This window comes from Salmo trutta, chromosome 4 (genome assembly GCF_901001165.1).
Source record: "Salmo trutta chromosome 4, fSalTru1.1, whole genome shotgun sequence".
Taxonomy (NCBI): domain Eukaryota; kingdom Metazoa; phylum Chordata; class Actinopteri; order Salmoniformes; family Salmonidae; genus Salmo; species Salmo trutta.
Window position 1 is genome coordinate 48978755 of NC_042960.1, and position 16248 is coordinate 48995002.

The window sequence follows — 16248 nt, forward strand, 5'->3', positions numbered from 1 at the left end:
ACGGAATGGTCCTGGAGGACATCAGCAAGGACAATGAATACCTGAGCAGGGACAGAAGCAGACGGTTTAAATAGCTCCCTGCTGATTTCCCTTACCTCATCTGGACAGGGACAGGGTCCACCAGGGTCAATAATAACTGACATCTGTTCCATAATCAGATGATGATATTGCTGCATGCATTTACTCCCCTGTGGATGAACCTGCAACATCTGCCTCCATAATGTTATTTCCTTGCTAATATAACCTTACCATTTCAGTGCCATTTTAGTTTAATTGATAACTTGGAAGGGAAGGGATGAGATGTGAATATTATAATATTGACCTTACATGAATCTAAAATGAGCTACAAAATGGTGGATGGATCTCTCACATGATAATCATCAGCAAATATGAAAAGTACATTTGGGGGAAATATTGCAAATGGGTTTTGGTAGATTGTGCATGAATATTTAATTTAGTCATAAAAGTTAGGTTTAGTAAATTAATGGTTTTGTTAACGGCTGCGGTCTCTCCCTAGATTATTGCTGTGGAGGGAGTGTCTCCCCTCCTCGCCTGTCTGCAGGTCTGCTTTGTTAATTACAGCCGTGCTGTTCCTCACCTGCACTACATTACACCTACATTGGACAGGCGGAGAATCAGACAGATCAAATTAATGACTTTTGGAAGGAAAGTTTCAGATGTCCGTTTTTATTTGCTGATGCTTATGGTGAATCCTGATCAACAAAACAGGGTGAAATAAGCCAATCACTCAATCAAGTCAGTCTATAATTGTTTAACCAGTAGATGGAATAGAGTGTGTTGTATAGAGCCACAGGTTACTTCAACTTGCAACGTCATTCTGTAACCTGTGGCTCTATACCACAAACTCTATTCCATCTACTGGTTAAACAATTATAGACTGGCTTGATTGAATGATTGGCTTATTTCACCGTGTTTTGTTCATCAGGATTCACCATAAGCATCAGCAAATAAAAACAGACACCTGAAACTTTCCTTCCAAAAGTCATTCATTTGATCCTGACAATCCTAATTTACCGATGTCAACCTGTCCTGAGCATGTCCTCTTAGTCCTTTAAACATGATCTTGTGTTTGTTTGCTGTAGTGTGACACTGGTACTTTTAGAATGAACACTGAGGGTTTAGGTGTTACCATGACAGCTGGGTAGGTGCATTGGCAACCTACAGTCGGTTCCCAGTCTCAAAGCCCTTTAACCTGTTCCACCCACTAAGTTTAGACTCAGGCTGGGCCACAGGGAATTATCAGCACTGTCAACCTGACTTACATATAAAAGACATCACGCTGCTTGTTTAGCGAGTGCCACTTCCTCCCGATTCGGCCCATTCCTGCCGCGAACTCAGGACCTCTGCCTTGCTAGCACACGTGACCGCCCTCCTGAAGCATCTTACCAGTCGGCGCCATGCAAAAAGCTAGCTATTCGCAGGCACAGGTGTGGAAATTTCAAGCTAAGGAGTGAGTTTCACACATCACCATTATGCTACACACACACAAGCACACACATGCACACTGACACAGTATCATTCTATATCAGGCCCTGGTTAAGCCCTGTGACAGCTGGTGGATGTCCAAGTGTGGCTGGGCTGGCCAAGTGTGTATTGGGTGCTGTGATTCCACAGCTCTTGGCCGAGTTTGATAAAGATTAATACAATCCTATTTTCTGCCCAGGATTGCCTTTCCTAATGTGATTCCTCTCTCTCTCTCTCTCTCTCTCTCTCTCTCTCTCTCTCTCTCTCTCTCTCTCTCTCTTCCTGGGAAACACTAAGCACCTTATCCATGTAAGGAGTGACAATGAGAGAGTGAGGCAAGCAGTGTTAGTGTGCTGTAATACTCTAATTCACTGTAGATTAATTATCTCAGGATAAGCAGCGTCAGGGTACAGGATTGGACCAGGCTGAAACACAGTATGGCAAATCCTCCTCCACTCCTCTCCAGGCTGGCCAGTGGCACACAGTAGCCCTGTGTCATGGACTGGCTGGTTAGAGGGACGTACAGTACCAGTCAAAAGTTTGGACACACCGGGTTTTTCTTTATTTTTACTATTTTCTACATTCTAGAATATCAAATCAAATGTATTTATATAGCCCTTCTTACATCAGCGATATCTCAAAGTGCTGTACAGAAACCCAGCCTAAAACCCCAAACAGCAAGCAATGCAGGTGTAGAAGCACGGTGGCTAGGAAAAACTCCCTAGAAAGGCCAAGACCTAGGAAGAAACCTAGAGGAACCAGGCTATGAGGGGTGGCCAGTCCTCTTCTGGCTGTGCCGGGTGGAGATTATAACAGAACATGGCCAAGATGTTCAAATGTTCATAAATGACCAGCATGGTCAAATAATAATAATCACAGTAGTTGTCGAGGGTGCAACAGGTCAGCACCTCAGGAGTAAATGTCAGTTGGCTTTTCATAGCCGATCATTGAGAGTATCTCTACCGCTCCTGCTGTCTCTAGAGAGTTGAAAACAGCAGGTCTGTGACAGGTAACACCTCCGGTGAACAGGTCAGGGTTCCATAGCCGCAGGCAGAACAGTTGAAACTGGAGCAGCAGCACGGCCAGGTGGACTGGGGACAGCAAGGAGTCATCATGCCAGGTAGTCCTGAGGCATGGTCCTAGGGCTCAGGTCCTCCGAGAGAAAGAAAGAAAGAGAGAATTAGAGAGAGCATACTTAAATTCACACAGGACACCGGATAAGACAGGAGAAATACTTTAGATATAACAGACTAACCCTAGCCCCCGACACATAAACTACTGCAGCATAAATACTGGAGGCTGAGACAGGAGGGGTCAGGAGACACTGTGGCCCCATCCGATGATACCCCCGGGCAGGGCCAAACAAGCAGGATATAACCCCACCCACTTTGCCAAAGCACAGCCTCCACACCACTAGAGGGATATCTTCAACCACCAACTTACCATCCTGAGACAAGGCCGAGTATAGCCCACAAAGATCTTCACCACGGCACAACCCAAGAGGGGGCGCCAACCCAGACAGGAAGACCACGTCGGTGACTCAACCCACTCAAGTGACGCACGCCTCCTAGGGACGGCATGGAAGAGCACCAGTAGGCCAGTGACTCAGCCCCTGTAATAGGATTAGAGGCAGAGAATCCCAGTGGAGAGAGGGGAACCGGCCAGGCAGAGATTGCAAGGGCGGTTCATTGCTCCAGTGCCTTTCCGTTCACCTTCACACTCCTGGGCCAGACTACACTCAATCATAGGACCTACTGAAGAGATGAGTCTTCAATAAAGACTTAAAGGTTGAGACCGAGTCTGCGTCTCTCACATGGGTAGGAAGACCATTCCATAAAAATGGAGCTCTATAGGAGAAAGCCCTGCCTCCAGCTGTTTGCTTAGAAATTCTAGGGACAATTAGGAGGCCTGCGTCTTGTGACCGTAGAGCACGTGTAGGTATGTACGGCAGGACCAAGTCGGAAAGATAGGTAGGAGCAAGCCCATGTAATGCTTTGTAGGTTAGCAGTAAAACCTCAGCCCTTGCCTTTACAGGAAGCCAGTGTAGGGAGGCTAGCACTGGAGTAATATGATCACATTTTTTGGTTCTAGTCAGGATTCTAGCAGCCATATTTATCACTAACTGAAGTTAATTTAGTGCTTTATCCGGGTAGCCGGAAAGTAGAGCATTGCAGTAGTCTAACCTAGAAGTGACAAAAGCATGGCAAAATTTTTCTGCATCATTTTTGGACAGAAAATTTCAGATTTTTGCAATGTTACGTAGATGGAAAAAAGCTGTCCTTGAAACAGTCTCGATATGTTCGTCAAAAGAGAGATCAGGGTCCAGAGTATGCCAAAGTCCTTCACAGTTTTATTTAAGATGACTGTACAACCATCAAGATTAATTGTCAGATTCAACAGAAGATCTCTCTGTTTCTTGGGACCTAGAATAAGCATCTCTGTTTTGTCTTCACCATGTTTCATCGAAATGTACAGCTGTGTTTCATCCGCATAGCAGTGAAAGTTAACATTATGTTTTTGAATGAGATCCCCAAGAGGTCAAATATATAGTGAAAACAATAGTGGTCCTAAAACGGAACCTTGAGGAACACCGACATTTACAGTTGATTTGTCAGAGGACAAACCATCCACAGAGACAAACTGATATCTTCCCGACAGATGAGATCTAAACCAGGCCAGAACTTGTCCGTGTAGACCAATTTGGGTTTCCAATCTCTCCAAAAGAATGTGGTGATCGATGGTATTAAAAGCAGCACTAAGGTCTAGGAGCACGAGGACAGATGCAGAGCCTCATTCTGATACCATTAAAAGGCCATTTACCACCTTCACAAGTGCAGTCTCAGTGCTATGATGGGGTCTAAAGCCAGACTGAAGCATTTCGTATACATTGTTTGTCTTCAGGAAGGTAGTGAGTTGCTGCGCGACAGCTTTTTCAAAAAAATTTGAGAGGAATGAGTGATTCGATATAGGCCGATAGTTTTTTATATTTTCTGGGTCAAGGTTTGGCTTTTTCAAGAGAGGCTTTATTACTGCCACTTTTAGTGAGTTTGGTACACATCCGGTGGATAGAGAGACATTTATTATGTTCAACATAGGAGGGCCAAGCACAGGAAGCAGCTCTTTCAGTAGTTTAGTTGGAATAGGGTCCCGTATGTAGCTTGAAGGTTTAGAGGCCATGATTATTTTCATCATTGTGTCAAGAGATATAGTACTAAAACACTTGAGTGTCTCCCTTGATCCTAGGTCCTGACAGAATTGTGCAGACCCAGGACAGCTGAGCTTTGGAGGAATACGCCGATTTCAAGAGGAGTCCGTAATTTGCTTTCTAATGATCATGATCTTTTCCTCAAAGAAGTTCATGAATTTATTACTGCTGAAGTGAAAGCCATCCTCTCTTGGGGAATGCTGCTTTTTAGTTAGCTTTGCGACAGTATCAAAAATAAATGTTGGATTGTTATTATTTTCCTCAATTAAGTTGGAAAAATAGGATGATCGAACAATAGTGAGGGCTCTTCGATACTGCACGGTACTGTCTTTCCAAGCTAGTCGGAAGACTTGCAGTTTGGTGTAATAGTGAAGACATCAAAACTATGAAAACACATATGGAATCATGTAGTAACCAAAAAATTGTTATACAAATCAAAATATATTTTAGCCTACCTTTGTCTTGATAACAGCTTTGCACACTCTTGGCATTTTCTCAAACAGCTTCATGAGGTAGTCACCTGGAGTGCATTTAAATGAACAGGCGTACCTTGTTAAAAGTTAATTTGTGGAATTTCTTTCATTCTTATTGCATTTGAGCCAATCATTTGTGTTGTGACAAGGTAGGGGTGGTATAAAGAAAATAGCCCTATTTGGTAAAATACCAAGTCCATATTATGGCAAGAACAGCTCAAATAAGCAAAGAAAAACAACAGTCCATCATTACTTTAAGACATGGTCAGTCAATGCGTAGAATTTCAAGAACTTTATAGGTTTATTCAAGTGCAGTCGCAAAAACCATCAAGCGCTATGATGAAACTGGCTCTCATGAGGACCGCCACAGGAAAAGGAAAACCCAGAGTTACCTCTGCTGCAGAGGATACGTTCATTAGAGTTACCAGCCTCAAAAATTGCAGCCCAAATAAATGCTTCACAGTTCAAGTAACAGACATATCTCAACATCAACTGTTCAGAGAAGACTGTGTGAATCAGGCCTTCATGGTCGATTTGCTGCAAAGAAACCAGTACTAAAGACCACAAAAATAAGAAGAGACTTGCTTTGGCCAAGAAACAGGAGCAGTGGACATTAGACCTGTGGAAATCTGTCCTTTGGTCTAATGAGTGCAAATTTGAGATTTTTGGTTCCAACCCCCATGTCTTTGTGAGACGCAGAGTAGGTTAGTGGACGATCTCCGCGTGTGTGGTTCTCACCGTGAAGCATGGAAGAGGAGGTGTGATGGTTGGGGTGCTTTGCTGGTGAAACTGTCAGTGATTTCTTTAGAATTCAAGGCACACTTAATCAGCATGGCTACCACAGCATTCTGCAGTGATATGCCATCCCATCTGGTTTTCACTTAGTGAGACTATCATTTGTTTTTCAATAGGACAATGACCCACAACACACCTCCAGGCTGTGTAGGGGCTATTTGACCAAAAACGAGAGTGATGGAGTGCTTCATCAGATGACCTGGCCTCCACAATCACCCAACCTCAACCCAATTGAGATGGTTTGGAATGAGTTGGACCGCAGTGTGAAGGAAAAGCAGCCAACAAGTGCTCAGCATATGTGGGAACTTCTTCAAGACTGTTGGAAAAGCATTCCAGGTGAAGCTGGTTGAGAGAATGCCTAGAGTGTGCAAAGTTCTCATCAAGGCAAAAGGTGGCTACTATGAAGATTCTCAAATATAACATATATTTTGATTTGTTTAACACTTTTTTGGTTACTACATGATTCCATATGTGTTATTTCATAGTTGTGATGTCTTCACTATTATTCTACAATGTAGAAAATAGTTAAAAAAATAATAATAATTTAAATACTTGAATGAGTAGGTCTGTCCAAACTTTTGACTGGTACTGTATATGTCAGATCAATGTTATTGTATTTAGAGATATCATGAATGGGCGTTCACACCTGTATGTATATGACATTTTGCTGGAATGTTATTAATTAGTTTGTACAAGGGAAATGTCTTCATGTACGCAATGCTCTCTGAATGCTGTAGAGGTCTGTTTGAATGTGCTGTGTCGAATGTTTTGAAGGGAACTTTGATTTTAATAACTTGGACATACTCCACTGATTTTAATCACCCAGCCAGCCTTACTTTCCCACAGAGAGTGTATCTTGACAATAGAGAAGCATTGTTTTCGTTCTCTTTCTATGGTTATTCGCTCTTCACACTTTCACTTGCAGAATAACAGAGTACCACTAGAGGGTGGTACAAAGGTCTAAATAAGAATTCTGCTTGAATACCAGTGCCTGTTGGTCAAAACAAAATCAGAGGTAATTTATAAATTGAGTGGATAGTAGAATCATTTCAAAAGACCTTTAAGAAAGAAAGAAATCAATGGCTAAAAACATAAACTTTGAATTTGATGTAATAATTTCAATAATGCGTTATGCGACTGTGATTTGTGGTTGTCTTACCTACCTTAGTTGAATGCACTGGCTAAGAGTCTCTGCTATATGACCTACATGTACATGTAAATGATATTGATTATTGTGGGGGTTCCATATCAACTAATGGGGAGTCAACAGCCTATACAGGTGGTTTATTGGGGCTGGTTGCTCTCATGCTGTCACAGTGACCTCTGCTGCCTAGTCTACCACTCTGTGCTTCCTGCTCTCTCTACTCCACAACACTCACTCATCTGCAATGTGTTAAGAGCAGTTAGAGTATCTGAGAGGATTTCTACATTAAGATTCTTGAATCCTAATGGATTGGGCTTCAACCTCCTGATTGCACTCACATCGATTATTGTCTGTGACCCAGCAGGTGAACCTCCAATATCATCAGCCTTCCATTGGGAAACGCCCAAAAAATATGCAACATCGGTGGAATACACATACACACACACACACACACACACACACACACAAACACACACATACGCACATGAGCTGGTTCCTTAGGGACACACAGTGTAAGAGAGGGAGAAGGTGTTGATTAATGCAGTACTCAGGAGCCTGCAGCCTTGGCAGAGGGTTTAAGAGAGTGGGGAGCTAGCAACTCTTCCGGCCCCCCTCTCCAAACTAGAGACATGAAGTGTAAAATTGGGCACTCTCTCAAACACACTCCATCACACAGTCTTTCTCAAACACACTCCGTCACACAGTCTTTAGCATGAGTGGAGAAGGAAGACACATTCCTGTTGGCTGTAATAGAGACAACACTGAGAACGAATGTTGCCTTGCAAAAAGAATAAACTGATACCTATCTTATTAAGGCTGAGATGTACTGTGCCATCTTGTGCTTTTCCAGTCTTAAATAGTAGTTTCACACCTCATTTACATAATGTACATATTATGCATAGTCTGGGGCAGCAGATACCCTAGCGGTTAAGCGTGTTGGGCCAGTAACCGAAAGGTTGCTGGTTCGAATCCCCAAGCCGACTTGGGGGGGAATCTGACGATGTACCCTTGAGCAAAGCATTTAACCCTAATTCCAACTGTAAATCGCTCTGGATTAGAGCGTCTGCTAAATGACTAAAATGTAGATGTACTCTGATCTGCAAAAGGATGACGTGATAGTAATATGACATGTTATTTCTTTTGGAAAGATTTTGAGTTGACATTTTTGCCCTAAGCCCTTTTGAATATCTCTGACCATGCTTCTATTTGTATTTTCCTTACAGCAACAGCGACGTCTAGATCTCCTAACCATCACCAGCCCTGGTGAGTGCCCACTGTCTACTAACTAACTGTACTGATGCTGATGGGATGTGAGTGAGTGTAGACACTGGACAAAAACAACCTCTGTTCTCAGAGATGATAGTCACTACTAGCAAACAGTACACATGTAGGGATAAAAGTTCACTGGATAATTCAGCAGTACAGGATCAGTTACCAGACAACCTGGTGCCATTGCTTTGTTAATTATACCACACTGATACCGCACACTCACATTCACTTTAAACTTTGAAAATGTCTGCATAATGATATAGCAATGTGAATGAAGACATCAACATATCTATTATGTTTATTTTTGTTTAATTTGATTTGATGAGCGTAGCTCCTGTCCATTATTTTCATATTATATGGTATTATGAAACAGCATGTGTGTGACGCTCAGCGGAGCTGCAATGTGTTTTGTGATCTGGAGCTCCCCAGTTGGACTGGTGCTGCTGTAAAGAGTCTTTGCTGGGGAAGGGGAACTCAATGTCTTGGAAAAGCAGCTGGGTGATGGAGCAAATTGCAGAGATGGCAAGAGGAAACAGATGGGTACGCCAGAAAGGATACAGTGCCCATATGTCTAAAGGATCTGGATGGTCTAATATGCTTTGATTAAAATAATGTTTATGTGAGACACGTGGAGCCTGCTAATTTCCCAGATTTATTTTGCATTTGTTTCCCGAGCCCAGACAAGAATATCTCTGACCTTGACAACTCTGGAAAGGGCAACCAGAGATGCAGAAAGAGAGAGAGGGAAACATTTAGCGTTGTACCTCAAATCAGGTTCTTTGTCTCTTTTTTAAGTGACAACCCTTCTGCTCAATGCACTGGCCAGTTTGGTTATTTTCCTGGTTTTGCATTTTATTCAGTTTGTATTATCTGACTATACTGCTGTACTGTACTGTATTCCTGTCAGACATATTGTATGGTGCACTGTGCCACAATTTACAGTCGGTGAACAATAAGGAATCAAATTAAATAAAGCATTGCTCACTTCCCCTCACTTGTGGCACTTCACTGGGCGCTGGCAATCTGTGAGAAGGTTATTATGCCTGTTGTATGGAAAACAGCCTGTGCTTTTAGATGAATGAGGCTGATAGAGAGGCAACAACAGGAAGACACTCTCTCCCCTTCTGCCTCAAGATTAAAAGAGAGACTCTTTTCCTGTCACCTCTCTCTTCTTTGTCCTCTCTCCTCCCCTATATTTTCTCTCCTTCCCTTTCTGTCCTCTCTCCAACCCATCTCTCCTCTTTCTTTTACGTGCACTCGGGACGCGGGGCTGCAGACGGTGCAGGGGGTGTGAGGACACTAATAATACTAAGTGGGGGCTACGGCCGTGGGTGTGGGGGTCTGAGAGAGGTGCAGAGGAGAGGCCCCCATGCAGCTCACTGAGAGATGGTGTATGTAGGAGGGCTCCAGGATGCTTCGTAGATCAGCATCAGCCATCCCAGCCCCTGCTTCCATCCAGGGGCCCTCATTAGCCCCTCTATCTGAAGTGCATTTCACCCACAACCTCGGTATTCCCTATTTAATTGGACACTTGAGCGGAGCATTGCGCATCTGGCTCTATTGAAGTCTGACATTTAAGACTGCTGACCTTTCCAGGCCCTCCACAACTAAATAATGATTAGCCCTGGCCATTGTTCCACCACAATCGTACACACACACACACACAGTGGTGTGCACAGGAAGAGAGGAAAGGTGCTGAACTAAACACCTGCAGTATCTAGCAGTCTCTGACCAAAATACACACTGTACATCCAGAAACCTTTATTCACACAAATGCTGGGGGAAGAGGCATCGGTTGTTCACAATAGAAAGATTGGGTGCAGACATTCTATTGTCATTCTATTGATCTGAATGCCCTTTCCATTTCTGTGGACATCTTACAATAGTGTGTTGATCTAAATTAACTTTGCTTGACGGTGTTTAGTCCCTTTTTCCCTCGTATGCTCTGTGCATTACAGGGTGTAAAAAAGGTCAATTACATTCATGAGCTTTGGATAGATGTGCGAGGCATCGAAGCAGCAGAAAGATAATAGGCAACCTTCAGATCTCTAATGGTGTGGTCATTTCTCTTCAGTCTCTGTCTTCACGGTCTCTAGGGCTGTGGGACTCCACTCGCTCTGGGCTCTGATAGTAAAGAGGGCCTCAGATACTATACAGCTCTCTCTCTCTCTCTCTCTCTCTCTCTCTCTCTCTCTCTCTCTCTCTCTCTCTCTCTCTCTCTCTCTCTCTCTCTCTAACGCTCAATACCTTTCAGTTCCTCTTCATTTATCTCTATCTCACAATTACCACGCATGCCTCGATCAAAACAACAAAACAAAGGCCTCACAAACAAATTAGCCCGAGGTAAGGTGGGCTGTTTGTGGGGAGAGATATTGACAGGTTCCGTCACACGTCTTATGCATGATGTGACAGTCAATATGTTTTGCCCAATGGTGTATTGTCCTTCAGTTTTAATTTACATATATACCACAATATTCTTCAAAATGTGTATCTCTGTTTTTCCAACACATGCCACTCCAAGTTAGAGAACTGGAGTCTGGAGTAGACTAGATGTAGGCCTATACAGAAAGCCATTCATTCCTTGTGAAAAGCTGAAACTGAAAGAGCCCATTTGTGCATTTGTATTTCCACTGGCATCGCAGTATTTCATGCCAGAGGTCTGAGAGGCTGAGGTCTGAGAGGCTGCACGTTATTTTTTAGCTTTCTGTTCCATGTGGCAGAGGGATGCTTTTCATGGTGCCATGCTGGGTAAGTCTGCTGGTGTGATAGACACTGGAGAGAGGCCCAGAGCCTGGCTACTGGCTATGCTCCCCAGGCCAGGCCTCGACTCTGTGTGTGGATCGGACTGGGGCTGCAGCCAGCAGGGCAGCAGGACAGCTGCACAGGCCTGCACTCAATACCTGGGCTCTGGAGCTGGAGCTGGGCTGGAGCGGAGAGATGTGTCTTTAATGGAACGCAGGGACTTGGCGCCTTGCTGAGAGAGAGAGAGGGACATTATTTATAAAACACTATCAGGGCTTTGTATGATCAAGCAGCTGTGAAAACAACACTTCCTAATATTGCCCTATTTATATTCTTTCTCTGTGAATTTGCATATTTTATCTCCCTGCACTTCATTATAGGGGACTTATACAACACAAACAAAGAGAGGGATGAGCAGAGGAGGGAGGGGGGCTCTCTCTTCTCTGGCCGCCTTATATTGACTATTTTCCAGTAGATTTTTTCGAAACCCTCTCAGAAGCGTGGCTAAAAAAGTCAAGCTGATGAATTGAGAATGAGTGTGATAATTCAGCAGGCACATATGAGGGGGCTAGGGAGTGGGGGGGCACAATAGGGATGCATATTTAGAAAATATGCATCCCTAAACCAGTATTTAAAGGCCCAGTGCAGTTAAGTATATGATTTTTCTGTGTTTATATATATATATTTCCACAATATGAGGTTGGAATAATACTGTGAAATTGTGAAAATTATGATAATGCGCTTTTAGTGTAAGAGCTGTTTGACAAGACTGCCTGAAATTTCAGCCTATTTTGGTTGGATGGAGTTTTGGCCTTCCATGGTGACATCACCATGTGGTAAATGAGTTAATAGACCAATAAGAAAGAGTTCAAAATTTCTCTTCCAATAACTGCAAATTTTCAGTTTCCCCCTCTACACTCAGACCACTCCAAGACAGTCCTAGCTAAATTCTTGCTTGAGAAATTACCCTTTGCTAAGAAGCAATTTTTGTTTTTTTTTGACCATTTTAATTGAAAATAATCACAGTAAGGTACTTAATTGTTACCCAGAAATGATTTGATATCCAGATACAAATGGCTGCATTGAACCTTTAAAAACATGTATCTTGCCTACCCACAAGCTTTTTGACTACTTATGCCTAGAGTCAATATCCCCTGCCTTGCAAATACAACAATTTCACGCACTCTTCACATAATCAGCCATGGGTTTCGTGTTTGGCATGTTGGAAAACGTAAACAACATTTTCACAGCCTCTTTCTCCAACAGGGAAGACAGCTGTGATTATTTCTTTGTCATCAGAGCCACCACTGTTGTTGAGCACTGCTGTGTAGCAAATCCTTATAGAAAAAAAAGATTGGATTTTTGTTCCTGGGTGCCTTTTGTATCTCCAGTAAGGAAGTGTATAATAGAGGTTGATGCCGTGGTGTCTGTGCTGTGTGGATTGAGTTGGTGGGGGCTGGTGTGTGTGTGTGGAATTGTCTGTTTCTCAGAGCCAGTGCAAAAACCATAGCACCCATTGAACAGCAGCAGTCTCTACTCTGCAACCTACTCAGGTACAGTGTTGATATGGTAACCTGTTGGCTAGGCAGCCTTGTTTGCATGGTTACTTCAGCAGCCTTTTTTCATTCTCTTACTTACCGGTGGCGTCCTGTGTTGGCTCAATAAGGAGCAGCTAGCTGTCAGGATGTATCTGCCGCACAGCACTTGGTTATCAGATCATGTCTCCATGTTCCCTTTCACCTCAGACATTTACATGTTCTAACAGCTCAAGATGAGCTGTGTTTTCACTGTGTCATATTAGCTTGCCTCCATTTTCTGGATGTGAAAGGAGATGCTTGATGCAACTCCACTGTGTCAGAATCAAAAGGGAATCTTGCTCCCTTTGCTCATTTTTAAGGGGCCCTTCTATCTGTTGTGAAATGTACACTGAGTGTACAAAACATTAGGAACACCTTAATATTGCATTGCACCCCCTTTTGCCCTCAGAACAGCCTCAATTCGTCAGGGCACAGAATCTACAAGATGTTGAAAGCGTTCCACAGGGATGCTGGCCCATGTTGACTCCAATGCTTCCCACAGTTGTGTCAAGTTGGCTGGTTGTCTTTTGGGTGGTGGACCATTCTTGATACACACGGGAAACTGTTGAGCGTGAAAAACCCAGCAGCGCTGCAGTTCTTGACACACTCAAACTGCCGCCTGGCACCTACTACCATACCCTGTTTAACGGCACATAAAACTTTTGTCTTGCCCGTTCACCCTCTGAATGTCTTACATACACAATCCATGTCTCAGGGCTTAAAAACATGTCTCCTCCCCTTCATCTACACTGATTGAAGTGGATTTAACAAGTGACATCAATAAGGGATCATAGCTTTCACCTGGATTCACCTAGTCAGTCTATTTCACGGAAAGATTAGGTGTTCCTAATGTTTGTACACTCAGTATACCGTCTCTTTGCTTCTTTTTTGGGGGGGGGGGGGGTTCACCGTGGACCTTTTGATTCTCAACTTTACCCTATGAAACGAAGCAGGGTGCAAAACATAGTGTGGCACAAAATGGTGTTATTACTCTGATTGAAAATCGACCAAGCCGTTAAACAAATGGGAGTATCCATTTCAAATAACGTGTTTTCATTTTGAATCCCAAGAACTTAGATCCCCCCTATAAGTTGTGGGTGGCATACACAAATGAATTGTATTCTATGAGGTATGTCTAGAAAAAGAAACAGCAAGAATCAAAAACATGGCTTATTTCTTTGGACTTAATTCAACAACTCAGCTGTGATATCTCATTAGCTTCAAATACATTTTGAGCTCCAATTATAGGCATTCAAACTGATGCTGAGAAGGTGTTTGTGAGGGGAGATGACCCTGAGTGTCTTTGACTTGTAGGTTTGGCTTCAGGATCCTGCTGGATGGCTAAAGGCACAGTTCCTCCTCATGTACCGCTTGTCCCTCAGCGGGCTAACTGCTGTTTGGGCATGGGTTTATCTACTATTATCTGTCAAACATTGCACACCTGCTAGCGACGCTGGCCTCTGGTGCAATCCCACAGGCAACGTGCTGTCAACACCAACACCTACAATGTGTCACTTGCTGCCTCCATTTGTGGCAGCTCCAGGGGTTGTGGGGATAACCATTAAGCCCTATTCCCTTAGACCAAAGCCCCACCAACAGCTATGTGTTTAGTAAGCTGACAGTTTGTGGATATGGAAAAATAGAAATATGATAGATTAAAATACACCCAAATAACTTACTTTTTATTAGATATTTGCTGTCCATTGTTTGTCATATTGACATGTTTACCTCAGTGAAAATATTTGAAATATTCATGATACACTATACAGTACCAGTCAAAAGTTTGGACACACCTACTCTTCAAGGGTTTTTCTTTATTTTGACTATTTTCTACATCGTAGAATAATAGTGAAGACATCAAAACTATGAAATAACATATATGAATTCATGTAGTAACCAAAAAAGTGTTAAACTAATCAAAACATATTTTAGATTTTAGATTCTTCAAAGTAGCCACCCTTTGCTTCGTTGACAGATTGGCACGCTCTTAGCATTCTCTCAACCTGCTTAATGAGGAATGCTTTTCCAACAGTCTTGAAGGAGTTCCCACATATGCTGAACACTTGTTGGTTGCTTTTCCTTCACTCTGTGGTCCAACTCATCCCAAACCATCTCAATTGGATTGAGGTCGGTGATTGTGGAGGCCAGGTCATCTGATGCAGCACCATCACTCTCCTTCTTGGTCAAATAGCCCTTACACAGCCTGGAGGTGTGTTTTGGTTCATTGTCCTGTTGAAAAACAAATGATAGTCCCACTAAGCGCAAACCAGATGGGAATTCTAAATACATCACAGACAGTATCACCTGCAAAGCACCCCCAGACCGTCACACCTCCTCCATGCTTCACGGTGGGAACCACACATGCAGAGATCATCCGTTCACCTACTCTGTGTCTCACAAAGACACGGCGATTGGAACCAAAAATCTCAAATCTGGACTAATCAGATCAAAGGACAGATTTCCACCGGTCTAATGTCCATTGCTCGTGTTTCTTGGCCCAAGCAAGTCTCTTCTTCTTATTGGTGTCCTTTAGTAGTGGTTTCTTTGTAGCAATTCGACCATGACTGCCTGATTCACACAGTCTCAATCTGAACAGTTGATGTTGAGATGTGTCTGTTACTTGAACTCTGTGAAGCATTTATTTGGGCTGCAATCTGAGGTGCAGTTAACTCTAATGAACTTATCCTCTGCAGCAGAGGTAAGTCTGGGTCTTCCTTTCCTGTGGCAGTCCTCATGAGAACCAGTTTCACCATAGCGCTTTATGGTTTTTGCGACTGCACATGAAGAAGCTCTGAAAGTTCTTGAAATTTTCCAGATTGACTGACCTTCATGTCTTAAAGTAATGATGGACTGTCGTTTCTCTTTGCTTATTTGAGATGTTCTTGCCATAATATGGACTTGGTTTTTTTACCAAATAGGGCTATCTTCTGTTTTCCAAAACCTACCTTGTCACAACACAACTGATTGGCTCAAATCCATTAAGAAAGAAAGAAATTCCACAAATTAACTTTTAACTTCTTGCAGATTAGTGGGATGCTAGCGTCCCATTTCAACAATTTCTGGTGAAATTGCAGAGCGCCAAATTCAAATTAAATTACTATAAATATGAAACTTTCATGAAATCACAAGTGCAAAACATCAAAATAAAGCTTAACTTGTTGTTAATCCAGCCGCCGTGTCAGATTTCAAAAAGGCTTTACGGCGAAAGCAAACCAACGATTATCTGAGGACAGCGCCCAGCACACAAATGCATAACAAATCATTTTCAACCAGGGAGTTGCGACACGAAAGTCAGAAATAGCGATATAAATTATGCCTTACCTTTGAAGATCTTCTTCTGTTGGCACTCCAAAAGGTCCCAGTTACATTACAAATGGTCCTTTTGTTCGATAATGTACTTCTTTATATCCATAAAAACTCAGTTTAGCTGGTGCACTTCAGTCAATAATCCACTCGGTTTCCCTCCTTCAAAATGCATACAAAATGAATCCCAAACGTTACCAATATACTTATCCAAACAAGTCAATCAACGTTTATAATCAAACAATAGGTACCCTA

The 16248-nt window shown here is 42.8% G+C and overlaps 1 protein-coding gene across 1 annotated transcript in view; it reads left to right on the forward strand.

Moving 5' to 3' along the window:
* The window catches only part of LOC115192503 (cytosolic carboxypeptidase 6), a 460539-nt gene that overhangs the window by 320844 nt on the left and 123447 nt on the right, over positions 1-16248 (forward strand). The window contains exon 6 of the mRNA XM_029751097.1: positions 8326-8365. Within this exon, the coding sequence (XP_029606957.1) occupies positions 8326-8365 (40 nt within the window). The remainder of the gene's footprint in view (positions 1-8325; positions 8366-16248) is intronic.